Here is a 19,580-nt window from a genome sequence, read left to right as displayed (position 1 = left end):
AATCATTACACAGGTGCACCTTGTGCTGGTGACAATAAAAGGCCACTAAAATGTGTCACAACACAATGCTACAGATGTCTCATGTTTTCAGGAAGCGTGCCATTGGCAGAAATGTTGCCAGAGAATTGAATGTTCATTTCTCTACCATAGGCCACATTTTAGTCATCAAGGGACCTGATAAATGACTATAGGGAGATATGTGGTCCAAATGCCTCCTATTCCCTATGGGCCCTGGTCTAAAGTAGTGGCCCCCTTATCCCCTATGGGCCCTGGTCTAAAGTAGTGGCCCCCTATTCCCTATGGGCCCTGGTCTAAAGTAGTGGGCCCCTATGGGCCCTGGTCTAAAGTAGTGGGCCCCTATGGGCCCTGGTCTAAAGTAGTGGCCCCTATGGGCCCTGGTCTAAAGTAGTGGGCCCCTATGGGCCCTGGTCTAAAGTAGTGGGCCCCTATGGGCCCTGGTCTAAAGTAGTGGGCCCCTATGGGCCCTGGTCTAAAGTAGTAGCCCCCCTATCCCCTATGGGCCCTGGTCTAAAGTAGTGTCCCCCTATTCCCTATGGGCCCTGGTCTAAAGTAGTGGCCCCCCTATCCCCTATGGGCCCTGGTCTAAAGTAGTGGCCCCCTATTCCCTATGGGCCCTGGTCTAAAGTAGTGGGCCCCCTATCCCCTATGGGCCCTGGTCTAAAGTAGTGGGCCCCTATGGGCCCTGGTCTAAAGTAGTGGGCCCCTATCCCCTATGGGCCCTGGTCTAAAGTAGTGGGCCCCTATCCCCTATGGGCCCTGGTCTAAAGTAGTGGCCCCCTATCCCCTATGGGCCCTGGTCTAAAGTAGTGGCCCCCTATCCCCTATGGGCCCTGGTCTAAAGTAGTGGCCCCCTATCCCCTATGTGTCCTGGTCTAAAGTAGTGGACTACATAGTGACTAGGGTGCCAATTGAGACAGTGGAGAATGAACCTGACTCACTACACAGCACAGCTCTCAACATGTTTACACAGCACACAACAGCCTACCTAATCAGCACCGCCAGGCTCTCACGCCGAACTCCCCGCTACCCGGGCGGCCGGATAACAGTAGAGGAAATGATATTCAGCAAACTGTCGGCAGGATAAAGAGACCACGTTGATTCCTACGAGGTTAATGTCTACGGTGCTGCCAACAGATGTTGTTACAACATCACTCGGGACGGTGAATTGGTGTTTCGTCTCTCTCTGGGGGGGGTCATCACCCTACCTAGTACCACACCAGTTGATGAAGGGGGGTCATCACCCTACCTAGTACCACACCAGTAGATGAAGGGGGGGTCATCACCCTACCTAGTACCACACCAGTAGATGAAGAGGGGGGTCATCACCCTACCTAGTACCACACCAGTAGATGAAGGGGGGTCATCACCCTACCTAGTACCACACCAGTTGATGAAGGGGGGGGTCATCACCCCACCTAGTACCACACCAGTTGATGAAGGGGGAGGGGGGGTCGTCACCCTACCTAGTACCACACCAGTTGATGAAGGGGGAGGGGGGGTCGTCACCCTACCTAGTACCACACCAGTTGATGAAGGGGGGGGGGGGGAGGGGTCATCACCCTACCTAGTACCACACCAGTAGATGAAGGGGGGTCATCACCCTACCTAGTACCACACCAGTAGATGGGGGGGGGGGTCTTCACCCTACCTAGTACCACACCAGTAGATGAAGGGGGGGAGGGGTCATCACCCTACCTAGTACCACACCAGTAGATGAAGGGGGGGAGGGGTCATCACCCTACCTAGTACCACACCAGTAGATGAAGGGGGGGTCATCACCCTACCTAGTACCACACCAGTAGATGAAGGGGGAGGGGTCATCACCCTACCTAGTACCACACCAGTAGATGAAGGGGGAGGGGTCATCACCCTACCTAGTACCACACCAGTAGATGAAGGGGGGTCATCACCCTACCTAGTACCACACCAGTAGATGAAGGGGGGGTCGTCACCCTACCTAGTACCACACCAGATGATGAAGGGGGTGGGGTCGTCACCCTACCTAGTACCACACCAGTTGATGAAGGGGGGCATCACCCTACCTAGTACCACACCAGTTGATGAAGTGGGGGGGTCATCACCCTACTTAGTACCACACCAGTAGATGAAGGGGGGGTCGTCACCCTACCTAGTACCACACCAGTTGATGAAGGGGGGCATCACCCTACCTAGTACCACACCAGTAGATGAAGGGGGAGGGGGGAGGGGTCATCACCCTACCTAGTACCACACCAGTAGATGAAGGGGGGCATCACCCTGCCTAGTACCACACCAGTAGATGAAGGGGAGGGGGCCTCACCCTACCTAGTACCACACCAGTAGATGAGGGGGTCATCACCCTACCTAGTACCACACCAGTAGATGAGGGGGGGTCATCACCCTACCTAGTACCACACCAGTAGATGAAGAGGATTTGTCATCGCGCCGTAGCAGCTTGGGGGTCATTACACCGTAGCAGCAGGGGGGGGTCATTACACCGTAGCAGCTTGGGGGGGGGGTCATTACACCGTAGCAGCTTGGGGGGGGTCATTACACCGTAGCAGCTTGGGGGTCATTACACCGTAGCAGCTTGGGGGGTCATTACACCGTAGCAGCTTGGGGGGGTCATTACACCGTAGCAGCTTGGGGGGTCATTACACCGTAGCAGCTTGGGGGTCATTACACCGTAGCAGCTTGGGGGGGGTCATTACACCGTAGCAGCTTGGGGGGGGGGTCATTACACCGTAGCAGCTTGGGGGGTCATTACACCGTAGCAGCTTGGGGGTCATTACACCGTAGCAGCTTGGGGGTCATTACACCGTAGCAGCTTGGGGGGTCATTACACCGTAGCAGCTTGGGGGTCATTACACCGTAGCAGCTTGGGGGGTCATTACACCGTAGCAGCTTGGGGGTCATTACACCGTAGCAGCTTGGGGGGTCATTACACCGTAGCAGCTTGGGGGGGGGTCATTACACCGTAGCTATATGGGGAATAGGGTTCCGTAGGGCCCTGGTCTAAAGTAGTGCCCTGTATGGGGAATACGTTGCCATTTGGGATGCAACCGAAGCTCAGTCTACCTGGATGTGAGTGGTTGGGGACGAGCAGTGAGCCACCCTGTGGTGGACTAGTCCGGACATACTGCTAAAACCTCCCAGCCCATTCAGATATAATACTGTTTACCCCCCACCCTATTCACTGATATACTACGAACACTGTCTGCAATGCTCACATGTGTCACATAACACGTTTTAATTCACCTCTTGTTAAAATCATTACAGTTTTAGTTTGTTTAACCAAATGTAGTTTATTTATTTAACCAAATGTAAATGTGTTGTGACGAGAGGCTCGTTTTAAAAGACAGTAGCCAACAGTTTTGTATTAAAAATGTCGGGACCTCTCATCTCTCAGGGCCCTCGTTTAAACATAGAACGTGTTCTGCGAGGTCGTTCTGACATTTACTATCTACTACGCTCAACGTGAAAAGCATTTGGCCTCCGTTCCAAATGGCACCCCAATTCCCTACATAGTGTACACTACGTTTGACTGGAGCCCTATGGAGCCTAAATGGGTCCTGGTCAAACGCAGTGCACAGTGTAAGGGAATAGGATGCCATTTGGTCAGTACAACTGTAGAGAGAGAGAGAGATACACCATACGTTGTCTCAGTCACACACGGTTATCAGCTAAGAGTGTATAACAGCGTGCCAGCTGCCAGATTTCCTTTCCCAGGCGACAGCCCGGCTCTGAACTAATTCTCTGAACTGTAGTTGGGACTGGCCATAAAGTCTGTGCGTGTGAGACACTGGTATCGTCCTGGCCCTAACAGACACACTGTCCAACAAAGCTGACAGGACATCTGATTAAAAAGCTCTCTCTAGCCAGGCTGCCAGGACACATGACTGAACACACACACACACACACACACACACACACACACACACCTTTGTAGCCTATCCGTGACATCAAACTGCTTTCAGAAAGCAGTAGATTCAAGAGCATTAAAACCAAGCCACAGAACTACATTCCACTCACCACCATAATCAATACAGGATTTACCCTCCTAGGACCATAATCAATACAGGATTTACCCTCCTAGGACCATAATCAATACAGGATTTACCCTCCTAGCACCATAACCAATACAGGATTTACCCTCCTAGGACTATATAAAAATACAGGATTTACCCTCCTAGCACCATAACAATACAGGATTTACCCTCCTAGCACCATAACCAATACAGGATTTACCCTCCTAGGACCATAACCAATACAGGATTTACCCTCCTAGGACCATAACCAATACAGGATTTACCCTCCTAGCACCATAACCAATACAGGATTTACCCTCCTAGGACCATAACCAATACAGGATTTACCCTCCTAGGACCATAACCAATACAGGATTTACCCTCCTAGGACCATAACCAATACAGGATTTACCCTCCTAGCACCATAATCAATACAGGATTTACCCTCCTAGGACCATAACCAATACAGGATTTACCCTCCTAGCACCATAATCAATACAGGATTTACCCTCCTAGCACCATAATCAATACAGCATTTACCCTCCTAGCACCATAATCAATACAGCATTTACCCTCCCAGCACCATAATCAATACAGGATTTACCCTCCTAGGACCATAATCAATACAGGATTTACCCTCCTAGGACCATAACCAATACAGGATTTACCCTCCCAGCACCATAATCAATACAGGATTTACCCTCCCAGCACCATAACCAATACAGGATTTACCCTCCTAGCACCATAATCAATACAGGATTTACCCTCCCAGCACCATAACCAATACAGGATTTACCCTCCTAGCACCATAATACAGGATTTACCCTCCTAGGACCATAACCAATACAGGATTTACCCTCCTAGCACCATAATACAGGATTTACCCTCCTAGGACCATAACCAATACAGGATTTACCCTCCTAGCACCATAATACAGGATTTACCCTCCTAGCACCATAACCAATACGGGATTTACCCTCCTAGCACCATAATACAGGATTTACCCTCCTAGCACCATAACCAATACAGGATTTACCCTCCCAGCACCATAATCAATACAGCATTTACCCTCCTAGCACCATAATACAGGATTTACCCTCCTAGCACCATAATACAGGATTTACCCTCCTAGCACCATAACCAATACGGGATTTACCCTCCTAGCACCATAATACAGGATTTACCCTCCTAGGACCATAACCAATACAGGATTTACCCTCCTAGCACCATAACCAATACAGGATTTACCCTCCTAGCACCATAACCAATACAGGATTTACCCTCCCAGCACCATAATACAGGATTTACCCTCCTAGCACCATAACCAATACAGGATTTACCCTCCCAGCACCATAACCAATACAGGATTTACCCTCCTAGCACCATAACCAATACAGCATTTACCCTCCTAGGACCATAACCAATACAGGATTTACCCTCCTAGGACCATAACCAATACAGCATTTACCCTCCTAGCACCATAACCAATACAGGATTTACCCTCCTAGCACCATAACCAATACAGGATTTACCCTCCCAGCACCATAATACAGGATTTACCCTCCTAGCACCATAACCAATACAGCATTTACCCTCCTAGCACCATAACCAATACAGGATTTACCCTCCTAGGACCATAACCAATACAGGATTTACCCTCCTAGGACCATAACCAATACAGCATTTACCCTCCTAGCACCATAACCAATACAGGATTTACCCTCCTAGCACCATAATCAATACAGGATTTACCCTCCTAGGACCATAACCAATACAGGATTTACCCTCCTAGGACCATAACCAATACAGGATTTACCCTCCTAGCACCATAATCAATACAGGATTTACCCTCCTAGGACCATAACCAATACAGGATTTACCCTCCTAGGACCATAACCAATACAGGATTTACCCTCCTAGCACCATAACCAATACAGGATTTACCCTTCCAGCACCATAACCAATACAGGATTTACCCTCCTAGCACCATAATAGGCAGGACGCCAGCCCGTTATCCGTGTTCCTGAATATATCAGGAAGGTACAGTGATATCTAAAAGTTGGTAAATACCCATTAAATTGCTGGGAGTTTATGACAATTTATTTTGATTCGGGAAACTATCGATATAAAATTATCAACCCCATCTACCCGCGTAGTCAAGATCTAGGTTCTGCTACAGGTACTCTAGTTGAACTGAAACACAACTCAAACTTTGTGACAGAGACATTCTCTTCATGACACACACACGAAAAACACTTTCCCTCAATCTCTCACCACACACACACACACACACACACACACAGGAAAAACACTTTCCCTGAATCTCTCACCACACACACACACACACACACACACACACACACACAGAGACAGAGGAAAACCACTTTCCCCCCAATCTCTCCCTCACACACACTTCCACAGTTCAAAGCCTGGCAGGCAGCACCGTGACAGACAGAGGGAAGAACACTGTTTCTCAATATGCCCGCTAGCGCTCTCAACGACCTTCCACTACCGCTCTCATGGACCTTCCACTAGCGCTCTCAACGACCTTCCGCTAGCGCTCTCAACGACCTTCCGCTAGCGCTCTCAACGACCTTCCGCTACCGCTCTCATGGACCTTCCGCTAGCGCTCTCAGGGACCTTCCGCTACCGCTCTCATGGACCTTCCGCTAGCGCTCTCATGGACCTTCCGCTAGCGCTCTCAACGACCTTCCGCTAGCGCTCTCATGGACCTTCCGCCAGCGCTCTCATGGACCTTCCGCCAGCGCTCTCATGGACCTTCCGCCAGCGCTCTCATGGACCTTCCGCCAGCGCTGGACCTTCCGCCAGCGCTCTCATGGACCTTCCGCCAGCGCTCTCATGGACCTCAGCGCTCTCATGGACCTTCCGCTAGCGCTCTCAACGACCTTCCGCTAGCGCTCTCAACGACCTTCCGCGAGCGCTCTCAACGACCTTCCGCGAGCGCTCTCAGGGACCTTCCGCTAGCGCTCTCAGGGACCTTCCGCTAGCGCTCTCAGGGACCTTCCGCTAGCGCTCTCATGGACCTTCCGCTAGCGCTCTCAACGACCTTCCGCCAGCGCTCTCATGGACCTTCCGCCAGCGCTCTCATGGACCTTCCGCCAGCGCTCTCATGGACCTTCCGCCAGCGCTCTCATGGACCTTCCGCCAGCGCTCTCATGGACCTTCCGCCAGCGCTCTCATGGACCTTCCGCCAGCGCTCTCATGGACCTTCCGCCAGCGCTCTCATGGACCTTCCGCCAGCGCTCTCAACGACCTTCCGCGAGCGCTCTCAACGACCTTCCGCGAGCGCTCTCAACGACCTTCCGCGAGCGCTCTCAACAGGGACCTTCCGCGAGCGCTCTCAGGGACCTTCCGCTAGCGCTCTCAGGGACCTTCCGCTAGCGCTCTCAGGGACCTTCCGCTAGCGCTCTCAGGGACCTTCCGCTAGCGCTCTCAGGGACCTTCCGCTAGCGCTCTCAGGGACCTTCCGCTAGCGCTCTCAGGGACCTTCCACCAGCGCTCTCAGGGACCTTCCACCAGCGCTCTCAGGGACCTTCCACTAGCGCTCTCAGGGACCTTCCACTAGCGCTCTCAGGGACCTTCCACCAGCGCTCTCAGGGACCTTCCACCAGCGCTCTCAGGGACCTTCCACCAGCGCTCTCATGGACCTTCCACCAGCGCTCTCAGGGACCTTCCACTAGCGCTCTCAGGGACCTTCCACTAGCGCTCTCAGGGACCTTCCACCAGCGCTCTCAGGGACCTTCCACCAGCGCTCTCATGGACCTTCCACCAGCGCTCTCAGGGACCTTCCACCAGCGCTCTCAGGGACCTTCCACCAGCGCTCTCAGGGACCTTCCACCACCGCTCTCATGGACCTTCCACCAGCGCTCTCATGGACCTTCCACCACCGCTCTCAGGGACCTTCCACCAGCTCTCAGGGCTCTCAGGGACCTTCCACCAGCGCTCTCAGGGACCTTCCACCAGCGCTCTCAGGGACCTTCCACTACCGCTCTCAGGGACCTTCCACTACATCTCTCATGGACCTTCCACCAGCGCTCTCATGGACCTTCCACCAGCGCTCTCATGGACCTTCCACCAGCGCTCTCAGGGACCTTCCACCAGCGCTCTCAGGGACCTTCCACCAGCGCTCTCAGGGACCTTCCACCAGCGCTCTCAGGGACCTTCCACCAGCGCTCTCAGGGACCTTCCACCAGCGCTCTCAGGGACCTTCCACCAGCGCTCTCAGGGACCTTCCACCAGCGCTCTCAGGGACCTTCCACCAGCGCTCTCATGGACCTTCCACCAGCGCTCTCATGGACCTTCCACCAGCGCTCTCAGGGACCTTCCACCAGCGCTCTCAGGGACCTTCCACCAGCGCTCTCATGGACCTTCCACCACCGCTCTCATGGACCTTCCACCAGCGCTCTCAGGGACCTTCCACCAGCGCTCTCAGGGACCTTCCACCAGCGCTCTCAGGGACCTTCCACCAGCGCTCTCAGGGACCTTCCACCAGCGCTCTCAGGGACCTTCCACTACCGCTCTCAGGGACCTTCCACTACCGCTCTCAGGGACCTTCCACTACCGCTCTCAGGGACCTTCCACTACCGCTCTCAGGGACCTTCCACTACCGCTCTCAGGGACCTTCCACTACCCCTCTCAGGGACCTTCCACTACCCCTCTCAGGGACCTTCCACTAGCGCTCTCAAGGACCTTCCACTAGCGCTCTCAAGGACCTTCCACTAGCGCTCTCAAGGACCTTCCACTAGCGCTCTCAAGGACCTTCCACTAGCGCTCTCAAGGACCTTCCACTAGCGCTCTCAAGGACCTTCCACTAGCGCTCTCATGGACCTTCCACGACCGCTCTCAAGGACCTTCCACGACCGCTCTCAAGGACCTTCCACGACCGCTCTCAAGGACCTTCCACGACCGCTCTCAAGGACCTTCCACGACCGCTCTCAAGGACCTTCCACGACCGCTCTCAAGGACCTTCCACGACCGCTCTCAAGGACCTTCCACGACCGCTCTCAAGGACCTTCCACGACCGCTCTCAAGGACGTTCTTGTGAGGACTAGAGAACACATAAAACATTTGAGCAGCACTCCCCCTAGTGTATTACCTCACGCTGCTCCTCCCCCTACTGTATTACCTCACGCTGCTCCTCCCCCTACTGTATTACCTCACGCTGCTCCTCCCCCTACTGTATTACCTCACGCTGCTCCTCCCCCTACTGTATTACCTCACTATATGTGAATCGTAATAATGTAGCTAACCAGATGTTTTAAGCAATTTGTTGCCTGTTTTAAACTTAATGTTATGCAACATAGATGTCAATCAATTGTGTAGCTAGCTAACAATTCTTCGTGGCTATCTGACAAGCGAAAAGTACTAGCTAGCCAATTAGCCCTAATGACTTATTATGGACTTGTGATATATACAGGTAACCATGCAGGTAACCATGCAGGTAACCATGCAGGTAACCATGCCAACACAGCATGTATTTATTAACCTATCAAGATCAGATATTGTAGTCAGGCAACACGTGAGATGTGAATAGGCAACGTTTCGTTCTGAAGTCGGAGTGTATTTTTCCCTCCGTTAATACATTCTGCTTCATGTTTGTTATGACATATTTCCATACTTTCCGTTGAAGCTTGCATCTGTGCTTCAAAATATGTACACACGGAGAACGCATTCGAGAAGCGGCCCCCTGCTCCGTTTTGGCATACTTTGATTTGGACTCGTACTCCGACCCTCGGAGTGAGTCCTATAGCGACATAACCTGAAAGGCCGCTCAGCAAGGAAGAAGCCACTGCTTCAAAACCATCATTAATAAGCCAGACTACGGTTTGCAACTGCACATGGGGACAAAGATCGTACATAATGACCATCGTTATGATTGGAGGAAAAAGGGGGAGGCTTGCAAGCCAAAGAACATCATTCAAACGGTGAAGCACGGCGGTGGCAGCATCATGTTGAGGGGGTGGCAGCATCATGTTGAGGGGGTGGCAGCATCATGTTGAGGGGGTGGCAGCATCATGTTGAGGGGGTGGCAGCATCATGTTGAGGGGGTGGCAGCATCATGTTGAGGGGGTGGCAGCATCATGTTGAGGGGGTGGCAGCATCATGTTGAGGGGGTGGCAGCATCATGTTGAGGGGGTGGCAGCATCATGTTGAGGGGTGGCAGCATCATGTTGAGGGGTGGCAGCATCATGTTGAGGGGTGGCAGCATCATGTTGAGGGGGTGGCAGCATCATGTTGAGGGGGTGGCAGCATCATGTTGTGGGGGTGGCAGCATCATGTTGTGGCGGTGGCAGCATCATGTTGAGGGGGTGGCAGCATCATGTTGAGGGGGTGGCAGCATCATGTTGTGGTGCTTTGCTGCAGGAGGGGCTGGTGCACTTCACAAAATAGATGGCGTCATGAGGGAGGAAAATGATGTGGATATATTGAAGCAGCATCTCAAGACATCGGTCAGGAAGTTAAAGCTTGGTCGCAAATGGGTCTTCCAAATGAACAATGACCCCAAGTATACCTCCAAAGTTGTGGCAAAATGGCTTAAGGACAACAAAGTCAAGGTATTGGAGTGGCCATCACAAAGCCCTGACCTCAATCATATAGAACATTTGTGGGCATAACTGAAAAAGCGTGTGCGAGCAAGGAGGCCCACAAACCTGACTCCGTTACACCAGCTCTGTCAGGAGGAGCGGGCCAAAATTCACCCAACTTATTGTGGGAAGCTTGTGGAAGGCTACCCGAAACGTTTGACCCAAGTTAAACAATTTAAAGGCAATGCTATGAAATACTAATTGTGTGTATGTAAAACTTCTGACCCACTGGGAATGTGATGAAAGAAATAAAAGCTGAAATAAATCACTCTCTACTATTATTCTGACATTTCACATTCTTAAAATAAAGTGGTGATCCTAACTGACCTAAGACAGGGCATTTTTTACTAGGATTAAATGTCAGGAATTGTGAAAAACTGAGTTTAAATGTATTTGGCTAAGGTGTATGTATGTAAACTTCCGACTTCAACTGTATGTGTAAACACATAAACTGAGCATTTGGAAATTATTCAGACCCCTTGACTTTTTCCACATTTTGCTACTTTACAGCCTTATTCTAAAATGGATTAAATAAAATGTTCCTCATCAATCTACACACAAAACCCCACGAGGCAAAAGCAAAAACAGGTTTAGAAAAGTTTGCTCATTCATAAAAAATAAACAGAATTACCTTATTTTACTTAAGTATCCAGACTTTTTGCAAATGAGACTCGAAATAAAGCTCAGGGGCGTTTCCATCGATCATCCTTGAGATGTTTCAACAACTTGGAGTCCAGCGGTGGTAAACGTCTGTCTATATAAAAGATCCCCCAGTTGACAGTGCAGGACATGATTTAGAAACGTCTGTCTATATAAAAGACCCCCCAGTTGACAGTGCAGGACATGATTTAGAAACGTCTGTCTATATAAAAGACCCCCCAGTTGACAGTGCAGGACATGATTTAGAAACGTCTGTCTATATAAAAGACCCCCCAGTTGACAGTGCAGGACATGATTTAGAAACGTCTGTCTATATAAAAGATCCCCCAGTTGACAGTGCAGGACATGATTTAGAAACGTCTGTCTATATAAAAGATCCCCCAGTTGACAGTGCAGGACATGATTTAGAAACGTCTGTCTATATAAAAGACCCCCCCAGTTGACAGTGCATATCAGAGCAAAAATCGAGCCACGAGGTCAAAGGAATTGTTGTTAGCGCTCTGAGACGGGATTGTGTACCAAAAACATTTCTGCAGCATTGAAGAACACAGTATCCCCCAGAACACAGCGGCCTCAATCTTTTTTTTTTTTTTTTTTAATGGAAGTTTGGAACCACCAAGACTCCACTACCTACTCCTCAGTAAAAGGTACATGACAGCCCACTTGGAGTTTACCAAAAGGCACCTAATGGACTCTCAGACCATGAGAAAAAAAGATTCTCTGGTCTGATGAAAACAAGATTGAACTCTTTGGCCTGAATGCCAAGCGTCACGTCTGGAGGAAACCTGGTGCCATCTCTACGGTGAAGCATGGTGGTGGCAGCATCAGGGTCACAGAGATCGATCTCTCTCTCTCTCTCTCTCTCTCTCTCTCTCTCTCTCTCTCTCTCTCTCTCTCTCTCTCTCTCTCTCTCTCTCTCTCTCTCTCTCTCTCTCTCTCTCTCTCTCTCTCTCTCTCTCTCTCTCTCTCTCTCTCTCTCTCTCTCTCTCTCTCTCTCTCTCTCTCTCTCTCTCTCTCTCTCTCTCTCTCTCTCTCTCTCTCTCTCTCTCTCTCTCTCTCTCTCTCTCTCTCTCTCTCTCTCTCTCTCTCTCTCTCTCTCTCTCTCTCTCTCTCTCTCTCTCTCTCTCTCTCTCTCTCTCTCTCTCTCTCTCTCTCTCTCTCTCTCTCTCTCTCTCTCTCTCTCTCTCTCTCTCTCTCTCTCTCTCTCTCTCTCTCTCTCTCTCTCTCTCTCTCTCTCTCTCTCTCTCTCTCTCTCTCTCTCTCTCTCTCTCTCTCTCTCTCTCTCTCTCTCTCTCTCTCTCTGAGCCCATTGAGCAGGTTGTCTATCTGAACTGTCTTGTCGTGTTGACCAGTCTACCTGATCTAGGCCTATCAGTGCAGCACATGTGCATGGCTAGCCAGGGTCTCATTAAGCGCAGCACATGTGCATGGCTAGCCAGGGTCTCATTAAGCGCAGCACATGTGCATGGCTAGCCAGGGTCTCATTAAGCGCAGCACATGTGCATGGCTAGCCAGGGTCTCATTAAGCGCAGCAGAGCTCAAAGACTGCATCGATTCTATTATAGTACAGACACACCTGGCAGGAGGAAGCCGGAGCTCAAAGACTGCATCGATTCTATTATAGTACAGACACACCTGGCAGGAGGAAGCCGGAGCTCAAAGACTGCATCGATTCTATTATAGTACAGACACACCTGGCAGGAGGAAGCCGGAGCTCAAAGACTGCATCGATTCTATTATAGTACAGACACACCTGGCAGGAGGAAGCCGGAGCTCAAAGACCGCATCGATTCTATTATAGTACAGACACCTGGCAGGAGGAAGCCGGAGCTCAAAGACCGCATCGATTCTATTATAGTACAGACACACCTGGCAGGAGGAAGCCGGAGCTCAAAGACCGCATCGATTCTATTATAGTACAGACACACCTGGCAGGAGGAAGCCGGAGCTCAAAGACCGCATCGATTCTATTATAGTACAGACACCTGGCAGGAGGAAGCCGGAGCTCAAAGACCGCATCGATTCTATTATAGTACAGACACCTGGCAGGAGGAAGCCGGAGCTCAAAGACCGCATCGATTCTATTATAGTACAGACACACCTGGCAGGAGGAAGCCGGAGCTCAAAGACCGCATCGATTCTATTATAGTACAGACACACCTGGCAGGAGGAAGCCGGAGCTCAAAGACCGCATCGATTCTATTATAGTACAGACACCTGGCAGGAGGAAGCCGGAGCTCAAAGACCGCATCGATTCTATTATAGTACAGACACCTGGCAGGAGGAAGCCGGAGCTCAAAGACTGCATCGATTCTATTATAGTACAGACACACCTGGCAGGAGGAAGCCAGAGCTCAAAGACCGCATCGATTCTATTATAGTACAGACACACCTGGCAGGAGGAAGCCGGAGCTCAAAGACCGCATCGATTCTATTATAGTACAGACACACCTGGCAGGAGGAAGCCGGAGCTCAAAGACTGCATCGATTCTATTATAGCGACCTCTAGGCCTAACCAAATGGGGAAAGAGCTCCTCTGTTGTTCTGTACAACGGCAACGAGGACCCTCCCACCCAAACACACACCTCCTAGACAGAAACGGAACCCTGTCGGACCCCATTGTTGACATTCAGCTGTCATCGGAGCAGTGCTAAGATAAATCCACCCATGTACATACAAAAAATAAAATAAAAAATGGTTTACCTTTTTGTTAAATTTTCCCCCATGTACAGTTCATTCATACTTTTAAATGTATTTATTATACATCCTTCTGTAGCTCAGTTGGTAGAGCATGGCGCTTGTAACGCCAGGGTAGTGGGTTCGATTCCCGGGACCACCCATACGTAGAATGTATGCACACATGACTGTAAGTCGCGTTGGATAAAAGCGTCTGCTAAATGGCATATATTATTATTATTATTATTATTATTATTATTATTATTATTATTATTATTATTATTATAGAAAATGGTTTGTAACCAAAGCCAGGCACATACCTAGTTAGAACATCTGGCTACAGAAAACATCTGGCTACAGAAAACTGTCAGGCTGCCAACATCTACAAACACGAGGAGTGGACAATAACACCATGTAAATTAACATCTAAGTTACGAAGTAGAACATGTACAACATTGTACTGTATTGGGGAGAAATCCATTTGATTTAAAAAAATCACTTTTTTTGACAGCAACCCCCTGTTGATTTGAAAGCTTCCATACATATTTGCCTCATGTAGAAGTGGTCAGGAAGTGATTTTAGGTCAAATGTGACTCATTATCTACTGAAGAAGATCAACGGTTTGAGTGTGATACATTTTAAAAGTCAAACTATTTTTTTATTTTCGGGGGGTCAGAAGTCCACCGTCGGGGGTCCCTAAAACACAACGCCCCGAACGACTCGGCAGAGGAACTCTGTGTGGTCCTTGACAGGGATATGCATATGCTAATAGCCCAATGGCCTGTCTGTTTATACCACCCATGAAGCCATGGGGAGGGCTAACGTAGTGAGCTGGGGAAGCACGTGGGGGTGTGTGAAACGCACTCTTCAGCCTGAAGTCGTCACTTGTTAACTTTCATGGCTCCGACTGGTAACACGCTTTTGGAGGAGGGCTGTCACGTGTGTGCTAGCAAAGCAGAGGTCTTGGGTTCGAGTCTCGGAGAGAGAGAGATTTAGGGGGGAGATTCAGGGAGGGAGAGAAGGAGATTTAGAGGGGGAGATAAGGAGATTTAGAGGGGGGAGAGAGGTTCAGGGGAGAGGGAGCAAAGCAGAGGTCTTGGGTTCGAGCCTCGGAGGAGAGAGAGAGATTTAGAGGGGGGAAGAGAGGTTCAGGGAGAGGGAGCAAAGCAGAGGTCTTGGGTTCGAGCCTCGGAGAGAGAGATTTAGAGGGGGAAGAGAGGTTCAGGGAGAGGGAGCAAAGCAGAGGTCTTGGGTTCGAGCCTCGGAGAGAGAGAGATTTAGAGGGGGGAGAGAGGTTCAGGGAGAGGGAGCAAAGCAGAGGTCTTGGGTTCGAGCCTCGAGAGAGAGAGAGATTTAGAGGGGGGAGAGAGGTTCAGGGAGAGGGAGCAAAGCAGAGGTCTTGGGTTCGAGCCTCGGAGAGAGAGAGAGAGAGATTTAGAGGGGGGAGAGGTTCAGGGAGAGGGAGCAAAGCAGAGGTCTTGGGTTCGAGCCTCGGAGAGAGAGAGATTTAGAGGGGGAGAGAGAGGTTCAGGGAGAGGGAGCAAAGCAGAGGTCTTGGGTTCGAGCCTCGGAGAGAGAGAGATTTAGAGGGGGGAGATTCAGGGAGGGAGAGAAGGAGATTTAGAGGGGGAGAGAGAGAGATTCAGGGAGGGAGAGAAGGAGATTTAGAGGGGGAGAGAGAGATTCAGGGAGAGGGAGCAAAGCAGAGGTCTTGGGTTCGAGCCTCGAGAGAGAGAGAGATTTAGAGGGGGGAGAGAGAAAGGTTCAGGGAGGGAGAGAAGGAGATTTAGAGGGGGGAGAGAGATTCAGGGAGGGAGAGAAGGAGATTTAGAGGGGGGAGAGAGAGATTCAGGGAGGGAGAGTAAAGCAGAGGTCTTGGGTTCGAGCCTCGACGAATCAGGAGGAAGCAGCGTGACGTACGTCACACATAGAAACCACGGAAACCAGGCTGTTCTGTCCCCTCATAGCAACGCTGCGGGAGCCACTCATAGCAACGCTGCGGGAGCCCCTCATAGCAACGCTGCGGGAGCCCCTCATAGCAACGCTGCGGGAGCCCCTCATAGCAACGCTGCGGGAGCCACCCATAGCAACGCTGCGGGAGCCCCTCATAGCAACGCTGCGGGAGCCACCCATAGCAACGCTGCGGGAGCCCCTCATAGCAACGCTGCGGGAGCCCCTCATAGCAACGCTGCGGGAGCCCCTCATAGCAACGCTGCGGGAGCCACCCATAGCAACGCTGCGGGAGCCCCTCATAGCAACGCTGCGGGAGCCCCTCATAGCAACGCTGCGGGAGCCCCTCATAGCAACGCTGCGGGAGCCACTCATAGCAACGCTGCGGGAGCCCCTCATAGCAACGCTGCGGGAGCCACTCATAGCAACGCTGCGGGAGCCCCTCATAGCAACGCTGCGGGAGCCCCTCATAGCAACGCTGCGGGAGCCCCTCATAGCAACGCTGCGGGAGCCCCTCATAGCAACGCTGCGGGAGCCCCTCATAGCAACGCTGCGGGAGCCCCTCATAGCAACGCTGCGGGAGCCCCTCATAGCTGTCCTATTTCACAACATTGCATTTTATTACTCTTCTGTGCTGAGATCAAGAGTCCCGTAGTCTGAAAAGTGCGCCACCTCAAAATATCCATCCCCCACGTCAGAAAGGCTTTGTTATAATCGTTTACATATTTATTACGTAGCCTGCCTTAGAAAAGGAAACTTCGTTTGAAGTGAGACAGTAACCTAGACTGTTGAAGTTGAACTAAAAGAACACCAAAAGGTTGGAGCCACAACTGCCGAGGTGTTATCTGATACAGAAGAATGATTCAAAGTTTTTTGGTCACGCGGTTGTGTGTTTGCTACACCCACAATAAAACCACATTTCCGATCATAATAAAACAAGACACATTTCATAATGGAGTAGAGTTGTACCATAAAAAAAAGAAGTTTTTACTCGGTCTCGAACACAACACTGCCCTCTACCGGCGAACAATCAACTGAAAACTCGAGAGTCGTGATTCTTCAAGCGTCTCGTTCACCATAAGTGGATCGTTTGAGCTGTCATTTGTAACAGACTTGAAAAAGCTTTAAAAACAACGCACATGTGTTGATTGGTAGTCATACAAATAATATTATTTATTGGTACATTTGAAACGAGGTCTAGTTGACCGCAACCGGACTAGATTATTAACGATTCTTTGCGGAGTGAATTGTTTTGACTGGGTGACGTTAAGCACTGCACTGTATCGTTCGCAAACTGCAGCACCCCAAACGATTCGTTCTAGTTCGTTGAGCAGTTAACAAAAATAGATATATAATCATTCATTAATTGCATTCATTATAGATTGTCATTTTTCTGTTGTAAACATGCATTGTTCGTTCTCTTCGCTACCTGCACCGTGATCCATGTTGCCTGCGCGCATGTATGACTGACAGGTGTCGGTCGGAGAGCACGAGTCACCGGGGGAGCGCAGTATTAATCCACCCCTCATTACGGCCAGCAGGTCAATCTAACGACTACAATGAACGAGTCATTTAGAAAAACAAAATCATGACTCTTGAAATCATTAAAAAAAAAAATCGTTCAGAAAAAAATACATCGTTCGCGAACTGCAGGTGCAGGTTCAGACAGAGTCGCGGTACTCACTTTTAAGCGCAGGCACCGTTTAGATGTAGGTGAAGGAATCCTGTAATAATTTAAACTACTATTATATAAAGAGGTGCTGGAACTCGAGCAGTAGAACACGAGGTTTTCGGTACTCGGGTCAAATGAACTCCTTCCCAAGTCCAGCACTGCACATCACAAAACCAACGTCACTGAAAAACACCGTCGGCTGCAACGGTGTTAAAAACCGGTGTACAGAAAAGTGTATATTTTGCATTTGTGATATTATTTTTGATATGAAAGTTCAGCGAGTTATGTTTCTCGAACCGGACTGCAGTCGAGACTCGAGTCCCGTTTAGATGGGAGTGTTTGGATGTTGATTCTGCCATCGCCTCTATACAGTACATGTAAGGTCATTTAACTATAATGAGTAACGTTGGGGCTCCTTTAGTCCATTATTAGGCTAGTGGCGACCATTTAATCCTTGTCGCTGATTTAATTTATTTCGGGGACGAATGCAATGATTATGGAAGCCTTTTCCCAGCCCAGCATAATGATGTTAGCGCACCGTGAGAACGGAGCTCTAGGTTATCAAGATATCAACTTACCGGCCAGGCGAAACTGAACTGCAAAACAATCTTGGATCTTTCGTTCTTCGCCGAGTTCTTCAAAGAAAATGTATTCCCTCCAAGGACAGGGGTAGAACCGGACCCGAAGCTGCAAGGTCCCGCAGCCGAAACCCGCGACTGGTATTCCTTCAAACACACTTTAAAATACGTATCACACTCATCCGTCCTGCATTTCCGATCCCCGGTGATCCGTGAACCGTCACAACACAGCCCGCTAAGAAGCTCGCCGTTCCGGTTGTTCATCGATAAGATCTCCAACTCGAACTGACCGGTTCCCTCGGCCACCTGTTGGTAAAGCAGAACCAAGAAACGGTGAAACCGCTGGAAAATTGGCGGCCCAGCGCCTCTACAAAAAGGTGCAAACTATGGTAATAGATCAAAGTAATTGAGCCGTACAAGTTATCGAAAACAACTCAATCTGGCATACTAACTAACACATTTGAACTGGGAAAAACTAAAATGGGATTGTTTCACTTGGGGAAGAGGGTTGCAGCCGATCAATGCAGCCAGTTAAAACGCCACACAGTTAAAACGCACACAGCCATAAAACGCAGGGACTCTAGCTAAATATTTCCCACAGTCCTAGTTATCTTGATCTTTTAACTAGACTATATATATTAAAAAAAAAAAAAGTCGCCTACTGACGAATCAATGCGTCCAGAGAAGCGGTCTGGACATATTCCACAATGTGCAACTGTAAAGTAATCCACATACCTTTGCACAAAAGCACAACAATAAGGCACGTAAGCAAAAATCAGCAACGCCAACAACGGAGCCCCTTCTCAAAATCATGCCTCCGGTGTTGCCTTGCCGCTGCGGCCGCTCTGCTTGGAAACTAGACGGTGTCTGACCGAGTCACCGTACCAATGCACTCCTCCGATTTCAACATGCACAGAGTCGAGAACAAGACTTTGTCCAACAAGCCACAGCTTTGCAACACAGAGGGAAACGCTTCCTTTTGCGTCCTTCGTATGTCGGTCGGCTCAACTTCTTCTCGTTCGGTAGTTCGTATCGTTATATTCCGTGTGTTTTATCCACTTACTTCTTCGCAGCGAAAAGTGTGTAGCTACACGCCAGTGATGTGGGTTGTTGCAGTATCTGTCCAGGACTGAACGTAATGTTTGTTAGGACCACATAGCCAGTTCAACCAGGGAGGGGGAAGGACGCTGGCGGACTTTATATATTCATGAGACAATGACAACGCCTCCTTGTTGAATATTGAGTAGCCCTGTAAATCTACTTAATAACCTAATGCGGAGAAGTTGCGTCAAAAAGGCTCTCTTCCATTTCCCCTGAAAACGGGAACATCCGGTTGGCTGGGACTCGGCAGAAGCTGTAGAGAGTGCCAACATGTTGTCCTAAAAAACGGAAATGAGTTACCTCTGGTTCG

The 19,580-nt window shown here is 50.0% G+C and overlaps 1 protein-coding gene and 1 long non-coding RNA gene across 5 annotated transcripts in view; both read right to left on the bottom strand.

The window, feature by feature from the left end:
* Positions 1–19,350, bottom strand: part of jag1b (jagged canonical Notch ligand 1b) — a 132,916-nt gene extending 113,566 nt beyond the window's left edge. For 2 of the 3 annotated variants that reach the window (XM_052496081.1, XM_052496086.1), the window contains exons 1-2: positions 18,905–19,349; positions 18,170–18,475 (exon numbers count right to left, since the gene is read on the bottom strand). In XM_052496081.1, coding sequence (XP_052352041.1) covers positions 18,170–18,475; positions 18,905–18,982 — 384 coding nt within the window. In that variant the 5' untranslated portion in view covers positions 18,983–19,349. Of the gene's footprint in view, positions 1–18,169; positions 18,476–18,904 lie in introns of all 3 variants that reach the window. The other variant, XM_052496089.1, reaches the window with a different exon arrangement.
* Positions 12,837–14,513, bottom strand: LOC127915738 (uncharacterized). 2 transcript variants are annotated; one of them, XR_008091886.1, is made up of 3 exons: positions 13,454–14,513; positions 13,222–13,335; positions 12,837–13,103 (listed from the first exon to the last, which is right to left on the bottom strand). It is a non-coding gene; the product is annotated as an uncharacterized LOC127915738 (long non-coding RNA). The 2 variants fall into 2 exon arrangements; XR_008091887.1 differs by having other exon boundaries at positions 13,222–13,567; positions 13,625–14,513.
* Positions 19,351–19,580: the final 230 nt, after the last annotated feature.

This window comes from Oncorhynchus keta, chromosome 3 (genome assembly GCF_023373465.1).
Source record: "Oncorhynchus keta strain PuntledgeMale-10-30-2019 chromosome 3, Oket_V2, whole genome shotgun sequence".
Lineage (NCBI taxonomy): Eukaryota > Metazoa > Chordata > Actinopteri > Salmoniformes > Salmonidae > Oncorhynchus > Oncorhynchus keta.
The sequence above is the reverse complement of the archived record's forward strand: the minus strand, read 5'-3'. Positions and strand labels throughout refer to the sequence as shown.